We start from the raw sequence: 17,799 nt of genomic DNA, 5'->3' as shown, positions 1-17,799 counted from the left end.
ACAATACTTAAATCATTTATCGTATCTGAATAAGATGTCCCTTATCCAAATGTTGCACGTTGATCATGCTGAAGAAAACAATAAAAAAGGACTGTCTCGCCCTATGTGGCCTAATCAGTTGGACTGTAGGCCTATGGACCTATTGATAGAATCGACATACACAGCAGTCAAACCATCATTCTCCTGTTTCAGACATACTGGCGTCTTAAAGAACAATCATTATTGTCTTGAAGTCGAATAAATGAGCTGTTTAGTGATCTGACACGTTTGCGCAATTGTCTCCATGCACGTCTCCAAATGGGTCAATCTGTTTATGGAAGCGCGCTATTGCCCTCAAGAGTTTAATTTGCGTAATCGGAATGGTCAAGACTATTGCATTGATGTGTGTTGTATGCAGGTCAATTTGATAGATGGCCATTGTTATCGCTTTTGGGGCACATGTTTTTGTTTAGGTATGGGTTAGCGAGTGTCGCTTCCTGCGCTCATATGTAGGTGGGGTGTGCCCTCGGGGCGAGCACACCCCCATTGCCTGTGTCAGAGTATTTCAGCAGAAGAGAGAGCAGCATTTTGGAGACAGTCACACAGTGGTCCACAGTTGAACAAGTTCAGACAAACTGGTGGACTATACGTTTCAGTAATCTTTTATTATTTCTATATACCGCTATTCTCATGTGGATCTAAGTCCTAGACGTCTGCCTATTTCCACAGTTTGAACCAGTGGATATTTTGCGCACATATTTCGCAAAGTGGAAAAATGCCTCGGTCTTTCTTGGTCAAAAAGTATTTCGCCAACAAAAAACCCAACTACAGTGAATTGGAGTGTCAAAATGGTGAGTAGCTTTACTTTATTTATTCCTTGTATGAATCTGAATACATACATGTATAAAATATTACAGAATAGGAGACACCTGTTTTCTCTATTAGTGTTCCTTACAATAAACCTCTGGAAATATGTTTTATTTTATGATCTTAAGTTTTTACAACTGTTTCCATTACAACCTTCTCCATGTTGGCAACCTTAATAAATTATACTCTCTCAGTTTTCAAGTAAGGCCCATTATAAAAGTTCCCCCTAAACTGTACAGAGCTACCATTCATGTTTCTACCCCATGTAAATATGTGGGAGGAAATGGCCCATGAAATCTCAACTTATTTTTTTTTGTGTGTGTAAAATGCTCTGGAGAAACTTGACAGTGGCAGTTGTTGCTTTACAAGTTGAAAATATGTTGCCTATCCAAATTTCATCATATATTTTTTATTGTGTTGTGTRGTTCCAGTTACATTAATCGTATGTACATGATGAAAACATCTTAGTATCTGACAACAGTGCTGTAAATGTACCTCTGTATTCTAACCCTTTTCCTCATCCCTCAGCCACCTCACTGGAGAGGTACCCACTAGCTGAGCTTCCAGCAGGGGACAACAACTCAGCTACCACCTGTTACACAGCGGGACTGGTATGGGACGTGAGCTTCCTTCCAGCCCTCTACGTCCCCACATTCCCCACTGATGCCTCTCCCACCCCTGGACCCCTGGACCTCAGCTCCCCCTCCAGCCTCAGCAGCAGTGCCAGTAGCAGTGGGGAGGAGGACGAGGGGCGCACCTCTGACCCCCCCAGCCCCGAACCCACAGACACCTACCACCCCCCTCAGCGCCCCAAACGCACCAGCACCAAGAGTCATGGGGCCCCGAACGAGGATGAGAGAGTGGCCCCAGTCACTGCAGCAAGGCCAGCCTTCTTCTGCAAGCACTGCCCTAAAGAGTACACCAGCCTGGGGGCTCTGAAGATGCACATTCGCTCACACACGCTACCCTGTGTCTGCCCCACCTGCGGGAAAGCCTTCTCCAGGCCCTGGCTGCTGCGCGGCCACATTCGCACACACACTGGTAAGAACTCCTACACTTGCCATTTGGTATGACTTTGGTGGAAGGGAGGTTTGGTTACTCAGTTGATTGGATCATCATTACAGTGTAGTGGTAGACATGAGCACATGAAGAAGCCCTGTGGGCTCGTTGGTCATTGATCACTCATAGAGTACCACAGTATGAGTCATAGTACCCATAAATAGTTTGGAAATAGTTCCAATCGTTTTTTTCCCACAATTCATTTTTCCCATAGGGGATTTTAGAAACACTTAAAATAAGGGATGTGTTTCGTGTAGGCTTACCCTGGGATGACATTTTGATAACCGTGTAAATCTTTCTAGAACAAGGTGACTTTTATCAATATTCACCTCTGTTTACCCCCAACAAATGCTAATTAGCTGCTAATGTGGCTATTATAAAGATATACAAATACCATGTGGATCTGGACAAGACTGCGAAGTTGAGGAAAAGGTKATAATCTCTGGATTAACTATCTAATGTTAGATAAATGTAGTAATTAATATATTGGTTACATTTCTTTAAATGTACCTGTTAGCAAAGGTGCCAGCTAGAGATGACGTGCAGGAGCTTGCAGGGATTTGTTGTCTTGCATGATGTCTACTTTGATGCTAGTTAGCATTTTCGAAACTCTGAGAGTGAATAGAGCCGAATATATTGATGAAAGTCACCTTGTCCGAGAAAGATTTACATGGTTATCAAAACGTCACACCAGGGTAAGCCTACACTAAACGCAGACCGTATTTTAAGCGTTTCTAAAATCCCCTATGGGAAAAATMTATGGTTGAAAACCAATTGGAACCATTTCCCTGTTTGACCTCTAGGTTTTATGGGTATTATGACACCTCCACTGTGGGGCTCTATTGTGGCTCTACCTTACTGCATTTAATTTATTTTATTTTATTGTATCTATTATTTAACTAGGCGTCAGTTAAAAACAAATTCTTATTTATAATGACAGCCTACCCCGGCAAAACCCGGACAACGCTGGGCCAATTGTGCACCGCCCTATGGGACTCCCAATCACGGCCGGATGTGATACAGCCTGAAATGAAACCAGGGACTGTAGTGACACCTCTAGCACTTAGATGCAGTGCCTTAGACCTCTGCACCACTTGGGTGCCCTAACAATGACTCACTGAGAATGATCGTATCATTGGCTACTGTTTGAGACAACAGAATGCAGGATTATCTTGTGATGAAGGGGACAAAGAGCATAAGGAAGCTCTCAGCTATCAAACTGCCCACTTACCACCAGCAGCAACTTGAAAGTAGTAATCTAATTTGGCACTGATTTAATCATGTTAATTCAAGTGTGGTCGTGATTCACCCAGCCTGACACCAGATTCATCATTACCCTTTAAATGAGCTTTGAGGGTGATTCACTAAGGTGTTAATGAACAACTCTGCTGAGCCCGAGACAGCCAAATTGATATTATTGTGTGGGGGAGAAAAGTTTGCCCTTTATTGCTAATCAAAGCCAAGGTTCAGAGATACAGACAGAGGCTTAAAGGCTCGGACACACCAATAGCYTTTGCGGGCCGAGAGTACTTAGCACCTCTGAACAGAGTGCCGGCTGTGTCTGTCTTCATGTAGAATTGTGCGACAATGTCGGTAGTCAGACGTACATCAGCAGATGGTCCCTAAAACACACCACACAAATGAACAGCAGATCAACATTCGGTGCGGTGTGTGTGGTCCTTAAAGTCACAGTTAGTGTCATGCATCTCTAACCCATGCTCCTCCTACAATCTCCTCCTTAGGTGAACGCCCGTTCTCCTGCCAACACTGTAACCGTGCCTTTGCTGACCGCTCCAACCTGCGGGCGCACCTGCAGACCCACGCTGAGGTGAAGAAGTACCAATGTGGCGTGTGTTCCCGTACCTTCAGCCGCATGTCCCTCCTCCAGAAACACAGTGCAGCCAGCTGCTGCTCCTCCTCCACAGCGTGAGCAGGAATGAGCCAGGCAGTTATCCCCAGAGGGACCTCAGGGCGGTGGGGGCATCTACAGACCCATACCATAAGCAAGACCAGAGGAGCCTGAACCAATCTGCCAACAGAGACCATAGATCCACCATTTACTAGTAGAAGAGGAAGTTGACCCTGACTCATCTCTTTGAATGCAACTTCCATAGCCATCTCAGTTTCTCTGTTTCAATCAAATTTAAGGAACTCCTCAAATTTTCAAACTTCTCCCATTGCAAGCTAAATCTGGTAGATGTTCTGAACTCTGTAATCCTGCCATTCTTCCAGTCCCAACATTGATTTTCCTCATACATATTGTAGACTCATGGGGGTTAGTGTGCCCGTGTACTTTTGAGTCTAGCCCAGCCTCGGTGTTGGCCAGGCCAGCTCCGGATCATCATGGCCTAGACACAGACACAGCTGCTGAGAGATGTAAGGGTGCGTGGGTGGGATACATCTCTCAGCATGACATACACACACAGCTGTCGCTGGTAGAGTGGTGTAGATAGACAGTGTGCTAACAGGTGCTCTGGCCCTGACCTCTACTGGGCCGATAACAGGTGACTTCCACCGCCCCTAGAAAGAGGAAGTATGTCATCATCACAAAGAGGATGGAGTCCATTGGTCGCTTTGTATGCTTTTGTCTCCAGTGGGTTTGTCTTAAGCCGTTATTTTGACCACACCAAGCCCCACTGTAATCTGATGTGTTTCCGAAATAGGATAAAGCCATTTGTTTCTGTTGTCATTCCTCATGGAAGCTTTGCTCCTTCAATGTTGTTTAAATTCCTGAATGAAAATCTAAGCCATGCACTCCAGGTTACCACAGTGTTAATTATTCCATTTTGTCTCGACAATGGTAGAGAGAACCACCATTTTTGTAAGATATTAACTTGTTTTATGAAATGTATTATTTTAAACCAAAGATGTGCCGTGCCTTCTTACCTCAACTGGTAGTAGTTTAAAAAAAATGTTGACTAAGTGTATTAATATTATGCATCAAACACTCAGAAGGGGGGGCCAAATAAAATGTCTCATAGAGGCACGGTTTCACAGCCCTGGCTGTACAGAGATGGATAAAAAAAAATCTAAACCTTATATGGTGGTGTTTTACAGTGCAATGTTCAGATTGTATGTAGTCTTATTTCAATGTTTTACTGTGTTTGTTTGTCTTTCACTTCTATTTCAAATATTTCATAGCTGATGGATTTACATTCAATAAAGTAATTTATGTAAAAAAAAGTGTTGTTACTTTTAAAATTAGATTCTTTTTTGTCTGAGTTAACACTGCTTATACAACAGCCAGATACAGTATGTGCATGTTTGGTTAGAGACTGTTAATTAGGATATGGCTCTCTTTCAGCAACTGTAAATGTAGTGTGTTGTTTGTGGATGAGCAGTTTGAGTTGGACATTGTGACGTTAAGAGAGAGGCAGGTGAACACACTGAGTGATGGACAGGTACAACTGCATGCACCTGCTCAATGTCTCCACCTGTCACTCGCCTCCTGCAGCCACTGTTTAAACACTGTGCGCAAATGTGTGAAAGAGAGAGTAGATTTGTTGGCCAACATTCATCTTATTTAACCTTGTTCCAGGTCTATATTTCCTTGTTTTGAGGGAGTTAAGTCTCCTACTCTGTAGCCCAGACAGTGAGTCAGAGTCTGTGTAGCCAGGAGAGTCCAAGTTCCCATGGTTTTCTGAGTGATCAGGTCTGGTCACAGAGCAGTGAGGGTGCGTGGGCTGTGGCAGAAGGTGAGGTAAACTGTTCCACTCAGCCTCTGTCAGCTGGAGCAGCTAGCCACACGCTTCTTAAACAGTCAGGGAAATATTCACAGAGCTGGAGATAAGACTTCTGTTGCGAGTTTTAGTCTGTTTAGTGAATCACATGACACATGCTAACCACTGGGTCTGGGTAGTTGTTAGAAAGAAGAGCGCTAGACATTTGGTCATACAGCTGTGTACTAACAAAGAGTCCTATATGGAGTGAGAGGTCTGGAAGGTGGATTTATGGTTCTGAGTCATTTGGTTGTTACCATTGCACCTTTGACCTGGATGTTCTTGTACAGCAGGCCTTTTAAGTTCCATCTGCTTGGAATGAATTGAGAGCAGTTTTATGCTGTACATTTTTAACATGTTCTCAGGCGAAGGTGTCAGCTCTGCAAATAAAATCACACAGCATGGCAAGTTGAAGTGAGTAACGGTTTAAGTCGGATTATGCTCTCTAGTTAGTCAAAACTTCTTAATACTACATTGGAATCACTCTTTCTGTTGTATGAATCATGTCTCTGTAGTTTAATCTGATCTTTGCCACAAAGTTTATGTAGAACCATTTAAACACAAGCTACCATTTTAAATCCCACAATATCATAACCCTCACAACACTCAGAGGTACTGTATATATTTCAAAACATTTTCATAAATGAAAACAGTACATGACACTACTCTTCCTTTGGGAGTGTAGAATGCCTGGTTCTGAAATCGGAGAACTTTTTCCTGCTGCGCGCTTCCTAGTGCCAGAACACTCACTGTAATTTACCAAAAGTGGCTGCTATTTATGCCATAAAGCATGTGTTTAACATTCCAGAGCCCCACTGTGTTTGTGTATTTCTCTCTCTCTCTCARTCTCTCTCTGTCTCTTGGTTGTATATCTATTTATGTATATGTATGTGTGTTAGTGTGAAGTGTCCCTGCAGAGAAGCAGCCCTCTCTCTCTTCACAGGAGGATCATCTCTCCCCCTCAGAGACAGGCCGGCAGGAAATGGGAGTTTACATTGGCCTACTTCACCCKAAAAAAAGACAGGCTAGGAGCCGAGGGGCTAAAGTGCTAACCCTCACTGCTTACTGCCACTGCACCAAATCCCATCCCCCCCACTGCTCCCACCCACGCCCGCTCCCAGGCCCAGTCCCAGTCCCAGTCAGGGGGGAGAGAGAGAGCGGCCTTCAGTGCAGCAGCAGCCAGGGCTCACAGAGGGCTCAGGGCCTGGGATACAGGAAGGAGCTGTCAGCCTCCCATAAACACGACTCATCCTGCACCGATGATACAGAAGGCCTGGGGGTAGCTCTCCCCGGCCACACCGCTGCCGACCCGCAGCTTTACACTGAGTGCTGCTGAGTTCTAAACTTGTGGATTCCTACGGGGCTTTCCTTCAGGTGCCAGTCCCTGTCTGTGGTTCTCTACTCTGCATGTTTCCCAACATGGCAGTGCAGTATGCTGATTTCAGGGAGCAGTTACATTGTTTTTTCAATGTGTGCCATGCCAAGAAATATAAACTCAACAACAAAGTAAATTGTCAGGAGAAATGTTAAGTGCAACTAGTTTTATGTTGATAGTCTTTGTAATAAATTGGGGGGTGTTTTACTTGCAATCTCCCCTTGAATAGCTATCTAAGCACCTCTCACCCCATGTACAGTACCAGTTAAAAGTAAGGACACACCTACTCATTCAATTGTTTTTATTTAGTTTTACTATTTTCTACATTGTAGAATAATAGTGAAGACATCAAAACTATGAAATAACACATATGGAATCATGTAGTAAACCAAAAAGTATTAAACAAATCAAAATAGATTTTAGATTTTAGATTCTTCAAAGTAGCCACCCTTTGCCTTGATGACAGCTTTGCACACTCTTGGCATTCTCTCAACCAGCTTCATGAGGAATACTTTTCCTACAGTCTGCTGAGCATTTGTAGGCTGCTTTTCCTTCACCCTGCGGTCCAACTCATCCCAAATCATCTCAATTMGMTTGAGATCAGGTGATTGTGGAGGCCAGGTCATCTGATGCAGCACTCCATCACTCTCCTTGGTCAAATAGCCCTTACACAGCCTTGAGGTGTGTTTTGGGTCATTGTCCTGTTGAAAAACAAATGATACTCCCACTAAGCGCAAACCAGATGGGATGGCGTATTGCTGCAAAAATGCTGTGGTAGACATGCTCGTGTGCCTTGAATTCTAAATAAATCACAGACAGTGTCAACAGTAAAGCACACCCACACCATGAAACCTCCTCCTCCATGCTTCACAGTTGAAACCACAAATGCAGAGATCATCCGTTCATCTACTCTGCGTCTCACAAAGACACAGTGGTTGGAACCAAAAATCTCAAATTTGGACTCATCAGACCAAAGSACAGATTTCCACTGGTCTAATGTCCATTGCTTGTGTTTTTTGGCCCAAGCAAGTTTCTTATTATTATTGTGGTCCTTTAGTAGTGCTTTCTTTGTAGAAATTTGACCGTGAAGGCCTGATTCACACAGTCTCCTCTGAACAGTTGATGTTGAGATGTGACTGTTACTTGAACACTGTGAAGCATTTATTTGGGCTGCAATCTGAGGTGCAGGTAACTCTAATGAAATAATCCTCTGCAGCAGAGGTATTGAATTTTGTATTTAACCCTTATTTTAGCAGAGGTAACTCTGTGTCTTCCGTTCCTGTGGCGGTTCTCGTGAGTGCCAGTTTCATCATAGCTGTTATGTATGGTACGAAGTGCTGTTCGTCGTACTGTACGTTGTTATGGTTTAAGACAGTGTGCTGCTTTACAGATGAATGGGTTGTCAGAATGATTGGCACAGGTCCTTAAAATGAGAGAGGGATGTGCAATGTGAAACTGTGCAGATGTGCGTTCTTTGACAGCGCTTGATGGTTTTGCGACTGCTAAGTTCTTGAAATTTTKCGCATCGACTGAACTTCATGTATTAAAGTAATGATGGACTGTCATTTCTCTTTGATTATTTGAGCTGTTCTTGCCATGATATGGACTTGGTATTTCACTGAATAGTGCTATCTTCTGTATACCACCCATACTTGTCACAATGCCCATACTTGTCACAAATCCCATGCTCTTACAATGGAACATATAGGGAAATAGTTCAATCTAGCTCCCAGTATGCAATTCCTAAGACTTCCACTGGGTGTCAGTAGTCTTTGTTTAAGGTTTCATGCTTGTTTCTTCCAAAACGAGTAAGAATAATGCTTGGAAATTCATGTGTGCGCAGGCCATGAAGACAATGCGCACCTGCTAATATCGGTTTCCTATTGAACATACTTCTTTCAGTATGAAATATTATAGTTTAGTTATATTTTAGGGTATCTGAGGATTAAATAGAAACATATTTAGACTTTTTGAAACAAAGTTTAGGGGTAGATTTTCGGATTCCTATCTTGGCATGTTGAACGAGTGGATTACTCAAATCAATGGCGCCAACTAAACAGACTTTTTGGGATATAAAGAAGGATTTTATCTAACAAAACGACACTACGTGTTATAGCTGGGACCCTTTGGATGACAAATCAGAGGAAGATTTTCAAAAAGTAAGTGAATATTTAATCGCTATTTGTGAATTTATGAAACCTGTGCCGGTGGAAAAATATTTTGATGTTGTCACGCCCTGACCGTAGAGATCCTTTTTATGTCTCTATTTTGGTTGGTCAGGGCGTGAGTTTGGGTGTGCATTCTATGTCTGGTGTTCTATGTTGTCCTTGTTTTGTATTTCTGTGTGTTTGGCCTGGTATGGTTCTCAATCAGAGGTAGCTGTCTATTGTTGTCTCTGATTGAGAATCATACTTAGGTAGCCTGTTCCCACCTGTGTTTGTGGGTAGTTGTTTCCTGTTTAGTGTTTGTTTCACCTTTCAGGACTGTTCGTTTGTCTTGTTTGTTGTTTTGTCAAGTGTTGCGTATTTTATTAAATAATATGAACACTTACCACGCTGCACCTTGGTCCTCTTCTCCTTCTCCCGATGAKGTGCGTTACAGATGTTGGGCGCCGTCCTCAAACAATCGCATGGCATGATTACGCTGTAAAGCCTACTGTAAATCAGACAGTGCAGTTAGATTAACAAGAATTTAAGCTTTCAACCAATATAAGACACCTGTATGTACCTAAATGTTTAAAATCCATAATTTTTATGATTATTTATTTGAATTGTGCACCCTCCAGTTTCACAGGAAGTTGTCCCACTAGCGAGACGCCTAACCTTCAAGACTCACCTGTTAATTGAAATGCATTCCAGGTGACTACCTCATGAAGCTGGTTGAGAGAATGCCAAGAGTGTGCAAATCTGTCATCAAGGCAAAGGGTGGCTACTTTGAATAATCTCAAATATAAAATATATTTAGATTTGTTTAACTATTTTTTTTGGTTACTACATGATTCTATTTGTGTTATTTCATAGTTTTGATGTCTTCACTATTATTCTATAATGTAGAAAATAGTAAATAGTAAAAATAAAGAAAAACCCTGGAATGAGTAGGTGTGTCCAAACTTTTGCGTGGTAGTGTATACTCGCCAACCCTCCTATCGTACAGAAAATAATGGTCTCCTCTTTGTATGGTGCCTGTGAAGAGGAAGCTCACACCAACAAACTCACCTATACTGCTAATTATCTGTCTGCAAATAGGCCATGGACAACTGCATCTGGTAAATAAAGAACCCAACAACAGTAACACCACAAGTATGTCTAATGATGGATTTCATCAGGGTTTGGAGTCTGCCTGAGGACAGGATTGGAGAGGTGGTCGAGTTGTTGGGGTGAATAGAGTGCATATTAAACAGTAATGAATCACACACTCAGTCACAGGGTCGCCGGGAATGAATGTGCTCTCTGTTGGTTTTCCTGGAGCCTGGAGTTTACTAACTGATGACGCAGGCTGCACTTGATCAGAGACATGTGTTGCTGAGGACTCGGTGCCAGTGAGAAGCAAGGAGAGGGGGAGAGGTGGAAGGACGGATCTCCCTCTCTCCTTCTATCCCTCCTGGGCATTGCCTCACACTGGGGATTGGGGAGGAGGGGTGTCCCGTCCCACTCTGGGAAAAATAAACCCAGCCTTTATGCCAGGACAGGAAACAAGGGATCTTGACCTAACTCCACCAATTCCTTACAGTGGAGGCCTTTAGTGCACAACACATCAGCTGTCTGTGACCACACAAAAAACCTTTCCATATCAAACCTTCATATCATTACTGCTAACTGCTACACACAGCCTACATCATTGTCACATCATAGCCAACTAGAACTACTAGAATTAACGCATTAGTAAACCCGCTACAATCATGAAGTACAGTGTACAGTCGGCAGCAAGCAGTTTAGCAGTTACACTGGTGGGCCCCGATGGCAATAAATTAATAAAACCAAAGGCTTACCTTGACTTGGAAGACTTCCAGTGTTGGATAGCCATAGCCAGCTACCTAACATAACATCTGTAAATAGCCCACCCAATCTACCTACCTCATCCCCATATTGTTTTTATTTACTTTTCTGCTCTTTTGCACACCAGTATCTCTACTTGCACGTCATCATCTGCTCATTTATCACTCCAGTGTTAATCTGCTAAATTGTAATTACTTCGCTACTATGGCCTATTTATTGCCTACCTCCTCACACCATTTGCACACACTGTATATAGACTTTCTTTTTTTCTATTGTGTTATTGACTGTACGCTTGTTTATTCCATGTGTAACTCTGTGTTGTTGTTTGTGTCGCACTGCTTTGCTTTATCTTGGCCAGGTCGCAGTTGTAAATGAGAACTTGTTCTCAACTGGCTTACCTGGTTAAATAAAGGTGATTTTTTTATTTTATAAATAGCATCTCTCTCTGTTTGAGCCGGGTGTTTGAGTAGGCTAAACTAGCTAGTTGCATTTGCTAGCTAAGTGAAAGTGAAAGTWAAAAAATTAAACCACATATAGCTCTCTCTCTCTCTTGCTTCTCCTTAATTTTGGAAGAAATTAATATGTTAAAAACTGTTAAGTTATTGTCTTTCTCTTTGAGTACACTAGTTAAATAAATGTTAAATAAAATAAACACTACTCACCACATTTTATGCACTGCACTGCAGTGCTAGCTAGTTGTAGCTTATGATTTCAGCACTAGATTCATTATCTGATACTTTGATTGGGTGGGGAACATGTCAGTTCATGCTGCAAGAGCTCTGATAGGTTGGAGGATGTCTTCCAGAAATTGTCATAGTTGCTGTGTAAGTCTATGGAAGGGGGTGAGAAGTAGAGGTCGACCGATTTATTATTTTTCAACGCCGATACCGATACCGATACCGGTTATTGGAGGACCAAAAAAAGGCGATACCGATTAATCTGACAATTTWAATTTTTAATTTTATATTTATATATATTTGTAATAATGACAATTACAACAATACTGAATGAACAACGAACACTTTTATTTTAACTTAATAATACATKAAATCTATTTAGTCTCAAATAAATAATGAAACATGCTCAATTTGGTTTAAATAATGCAAAAACACAGTGTTGGAGAAGAAAGTAAATGTGCAATATGTGCCATGTTAAAAAAGCTCAAGTTTAAGTACCTTGCTCAGAACATGAGAACATATGAAAGCTGGTGGTTCAATATTCCCAGTTAAGAAATTTTAGGTTGTAGTTATTATAGGAATTATGACGCGTCAACTATTTCTCTCTATYCCATTAGTATTTCATATAACTTTGACTATTAGATATTCTAATAGGCACTTTAGTATTGCCAGCCTAATCTCAGGAGTTGATAGGCTTGAAGTCATAAACAGCGCTGTGAAGCAAGCATTGCTAAGAGCTGCTGGCAAACGCTCAGTCAGACTGCTCTATCAAATCATAGACTTAATTATAATATAATAAACACAGAAATGCAAGCAGTTGGCCATTAATATGGTCAAATCTGGAAACTATCATTTAGAAAACAAAACGTTTATTCTTTCAGTGAAATGCGGAACCGTTCCGTATTTTATGAAACGGGCGGCAACCCCAAGTCTAAATATTGAGGTTACATTGCACAACCTTCAATGTTATGTCATAATCATGTAAAGTTCTGGCAAATTAGTTCGCAATGAGCCAGGCGGCCCAAACTGTTGCATATACCTTGACTCTGCATGCAATGAACGCAAGAGAAGTGACACAATTTCCCTAGTTAATATTGCCTGCTAACATTAATTTCTTTTAACTAAATATGCAGGTTTAAAAAAGTATACTTCTGTGTATTGATTTTAAGAAAGGCATTGATGTTCATGGTTAGGTACATTCGTGCAATGATTGTGCTTTTTACGTGAATGAGCTTAAATCATCTCCCGTTTGGTGAAGTAGGCTGTGATTCGATGATAAATTAACAGACATTGATTATATGCAACGCAGGACAAGCTAGTTAACCTAGTAATAGTAGCATAATCACTAGTAATAACTAGTGATTATGTGAAGATTGATTGTTTTGTAGAAGATAAGTTTAATGCTAGCTAGCAACTTACCTTGGCTCCTTGCTGCACTAGTGTAACAGGTGGTCAGCCTGCCACTCAGTTTCTTCGTGGAATGCAATGTAATCGGCCATAATCGGCGTCCAAAAATGCTGATTACCGATTGTTAGGAAAACTTGAAATCGGCCCTAATTAATCGGCCATGCCGATTATTRGGTCGACCTTTAGTGAGAACCATGAACCTCTTASGTTTTGTATTGAAGTCTATGTACCCAGAGGAGGACAGAAGCTACCTATCCTCCTGCTACACCATGGTGCTACCCTACAGAGTGCTGCTGAGACTACTGTAGATCTTCATTTCAAAACAGTGTTTAATCAATTATTTTGTGATATGAACATATTTAATATAGTTTTATCTAAAAATGATAAAATATTAATAGTGAAACGTTAAAAAAGTTATGAAATTCACTGAGGAGGATGGTCCTCCCCTTCCTCCTCAGCCTCCACTGGGGAGATTCACATCCACTACAAAGACAGTATTGTTCTAACCAATGTTATTGATATAAAGTTTACATTGGTGATCTAAGGATGAAGTAATTCCACATGCAAGGAACTGAAATGATTGTTTTTTTAATCTCATGTAGCTTTCCATTCTTTACCTGATGCAATTGAATCAAAACTCTTCCTCCAGCTTTGAGGTCTCAAAGAACCTGCTGAAAACCTATTGTAACGAACCTTGCCTAGGTAGGCCTAGGTGGATTGTTACGACCCTTATTGGAGCAGTGGTTAGCAGGTCTGCCTATGGGCTGGGATACCTGAGTTTGAGACTTACAAGGGGCATTACACTGTTGCCATTCTCAAAAATTGCTGCAGTGGGATGGTGCCTTGGGGGACATAGGAAAGGTGTGCATGCCTGAGGGAGTTGGTGAAGTGTGGGGACACGCTCTCCCTAACGGAGGGGATAGTGAAATGAACCTTGCATAGGTAGGCCTGTTATGACCCCCCCTCCTCTGGTATTGGCACGTGTGCTCTAGCCAACAGCGCTCTGTGCAGATAGTATCTGAGTGCAGGTATATACATCAGCAACCTACATCAGGGGTCTTCAACCCTGTTCCTGGAGAGCTACCCTCCTGTAGGTTTTTGCTCCAACCCCAGTTGTAACTAACCTGGCTCAGCTTATCAACCAGCTAATTATTAGAATCAGGTGTGCTAGATTAAGGTTGAAGTGAAAACCTACAGGATGGTAGCTCTCCAGGAACAGGGTTGGAGAGCCATGTCCTACATGATGAGATTATTATGGAGAAAAGAGCAAGATTCTTTTATTTGTCAAACGGTAGCCAGCCAAGCGTTGATGATCATGTCACCAGAATAAGACCCTCGATATTTATTGGAAAGGAGCATCAAGGTCATCATCACCTTGCAATTTCACAACCCTGTGAAGTTAATCATAATTGATGTTATCTGTAGGCTAATAAACTGCATGCTTTCCCAACGAGTCATGGGAGGATCACACAACATGTCAATGCGTGACTCCAAGTTTACTTCAATATGATGGTTATTATATCAATATTCGAGCATAAAAGCATTTCCACCGTCATTTCTCTCAAAATTCATTTTACCGACACAAAAGGATTCCACATTGTATAGCATGTATTGTTTTGTCGTCATTTTGAAAGTTTACGGGGGGAAAAATCTGTTTCCATCAGGCCTGTCATGACATTTTTTTATCCGACATGTACTTTAAGCATAAAAAGGTTGGATGGAAACCTGGTTACTGTTGCCATTTGCAGAAACAGCTACATTATTTAAAGCAGCCAGGCAAGACTCGGCTCTACTCTACAGGCCTACTCTACAATCTGGTATCAGCAATTTAAAGCTGCAATATGTCACTTTTTGGATGAACTGAGTTATAGATCTGTCATTCTCATTGAAAGCAAGTCTAAGAAGCGGTAGATCTGTTCTATGTGCACTATTTTTATGCTTCCTGTGCTTAAGTTTTGTTTTTGCTACTTTCGGTTTTCTACAGCTTCAAACAGCTAAAAAGACAATATTTCTGGTTATGGAAAATATATTTCACAGCGGTTTAGATGGTACAATGATTCTCTACACTATACTCGGTTGTTTTGTCACATAAAATGACATTAGGCAAACTATTAGAATTTTAGCAACCAGGAAATGGCGGAGCAATTTCTGCATAGTGCATCTTTAACTTTTGTGGCTAATCCACCTGCGTGTATTTTCCCAGYGAAGGTGAAAGGGGATGTTGAACAGTTGCTGGAGGCAACGTGAGAGTATTGTGAAATAGAGCAATGTCAATTTGTGTCTTCTTGTCAGGGCTTGTCAGCTTGAGCATAACCAACTAGAGACAGTGTGTTGAGAAATATACTGTTTTGGTACATTATTACTGGCTCACATGAAGCATTAATTTTGACTTGATGACGACCATTGGTGCAAGTGACATCTTGCTTAAACAAGGATTGCTGTATGTTGGAGAGTACAAAATGTGTCGATACAATTTAAAACTTCATTAATAGAGTGTGATAGTTTCACGTAGGAAGCTGTCCATCGTATAGGTCTACCACTGCCTCTCTCCCATGAACAGCCCCAAAGGTGCATGACGTTCTGGCTCAGATCCAGACCCCACCCCAGTATGACACACACAGAGAGATGTGTTCTGTGGGAACATGTGCACAGTCTGTCACTGTCACTGTTCCAGTTAACTGTAAGGTGCTGGAGCACCTCCTCCCAAATGGAGAATCAGAAAGGATCAAAGAAAGTTAAGAGTCTGGCAACAGCTGAAACGGCTGGAGGGTTGGAACAGATGCATAAAATCAAAATACTTTTACAGACAGGCAAACAAACACAAACACTGACCATCAACAGCTGTCATATTGCATCACAACCCTGCTGAAAAAAATAACTGGTTTATGCTGGTCAAGCAGGTCTGACCAGCTGGTCAAGCTGGTGATGCTGGTGAGCAGCTCATGCTGGTATGCTGGTGATGCTGGTATGCTGGTGACCACCTTATACTGGTATGCTGGTTATGCTGGAATGCTGGTGACCAGCTCATGCTGGTAGGCTGGTGACCAGTTTATGCTGGTATGCCGGTGACCAATTTATGCCGGTATGCTGGTGACCAGTTTATACTAGTATGCTGGTGATGCTGTATGCTGGTGATGCTGGTATGTTGGTGATGCTGGTGATGCTGGTATGCTGGTCTATGCTGGTCCAGCATGGTATAGCTGGTCTGGCAAAACCACACCCATCATTATCATATATTCCAAGCATGCGCGATTGCGGTTAGATTTTTAGAATTGTTTGTTTCAATATCTTTTTAGTTTGTTGTGTTTTTGCATGTGCATTGATTGATTATGCTACACAAAGATAAATAACATACACCTTTCTAAACTAATCCAATCTGTTAAATTGGACTTATTGCACCCTTTACGGAAATTATTGTTTGAGTTTAAATGGTTGAGGTAGTCTCATTCATTTATATTTCTAACCCTGGAATTCATTCTGAATGCAGATTGTTGATGAACAAAAGTTCAAATTGTTGGATATCCCCACTCTTGCTGGATTTCAATAGGAATTAACCATTACTTTGCAAGCCAGCATAATGTGACTTGCAGGCCTGATGTGGCCACTGTATTAACACCTTTCTGAACCACCCATCCCGGATCCGGGATAATTGTCATCAGCAACGCTGAATAGCATAGCGTAGCATAGCGCCACAGGTAAATAATATTACTAGAAAATATTCATATTCATGAAATCACAAGTGCAATATTGCAAAARACAGCTTAGCCTTTTYTTAATCCACCTGTCYTCTCAGATTTTGAAATGATGCTTTACAGCGAAAGCAATACAAGCGTTTGTGTAAGTTTATCGATCGCTCGACAAAACAATAAGTACACRTAGCATCAGGTAACTTGGTCACGAAAATCAGAAAAGCAATCAAATTAATCGTTTACCTTTGATGATCTTCGGAGGTTTTCACTCACGAGACTCCCAGTTAGACAACAAATGTTCCTTTTGTTCCATAAAGATATTTTTTATATCKAAATACCTCCGTTAGTTTGGTGCGTTATGCCCAGGAATCCACCYGAAAGAGCGGTCARGACAACGCAGACAAAAATTCCAAATTATATCCATAKTGTCCACAGAAACATGTCAAACGTTTTTTATAATCCATCCTCATGGTGTTTTTCAAATATCTATTCGATAATATATCAACCGGGACAGTTGGCTTTTCACTAGGACCGGGAGTAACAATGGCTGCCTTTCTCTTTTYCYKACAACTCACTCTGAGAGCCCCCACCTATCCACTTACGCAATGTGGTCGTTCACGCTCATTCTTCAAAATAAAAGCCTGAAACTATGTCTAAAGGCTGTTGACACCTTAGGGAAGCCATAGAAAAAGGAGTCTGGTTGATATCCCTTTAAATGGACAATAGGGATGCATAGGAACAGAGAGGTTTCAAAAACAGGGGCACTTTCTGATTGGATCTTCCTCAGGTTTTAGCCTGCAATATCAGTTCTGTTTAACTCACAGACAAAATTTTGACAGTTTTGGAAACTTCAGAGTGTTTTCTATCCTAATCTGACACTTATATGCATATTCTAGTTTCGGGGGCTGAGAAATAGGCAGTTTCAAATGGGTACGTTTTTTAGCCAAAAACGAAAATACTGCCACCTAGCCTATAAGGCAAAAACTAGGCCTTCAAAGTAAGGCCTTGTGACACGGTACATGTAATGTACTA

General features: G+C 41.6%; 1 protein-coding gene across 1 annotated transcript; it reads left to right on the top strand.

The window, feature by feature from the left end:
* Positions 1-571: 571 nt before the first annotated feature.
* On the top strand, positions 572-4,282 carry LOC111968932 (protein snail homolog Sna). Its single transcript, XM_023994913.2, has 3 exons — positions 572-830; positions 1,375-1,887; positions 3,648-4,282. The coding sequence occupies exons 1-3, from the start codon at positions 755-757 to the stop codon at positions 3,833-3,835; spliced, it is 777 nt and encodes a 258-aa protein (XP_023850681.1). The 5' UTR covers positions 572-754; the 3' UTR covers positions 3,836-4,282.
* The last annotated feature ends 13,517 nt before the right edge of the window (positions 4,283-17,799 follow it).

Source organism: Salvelinus sp. IW2-2015, linkage group LG1 (genome assembly GCF_002910315.2).
Source record: "Salvelinus sp. IW2-2015 linkage group LG1, ASM291031v2, whole genome shotgun sequence".
Taxonomy (NCBI): Eukaryota; Metazoa; Chordata; class Actinopteri; order Salmoniformes; family Salmonidae; genus Salvelinus; species Salvelinus sp. IW2-2015.
Note: the sequence above shows the minus strand (reverse complement) of the source record. Positions and strands in the feature narration are given on the sequence as shown.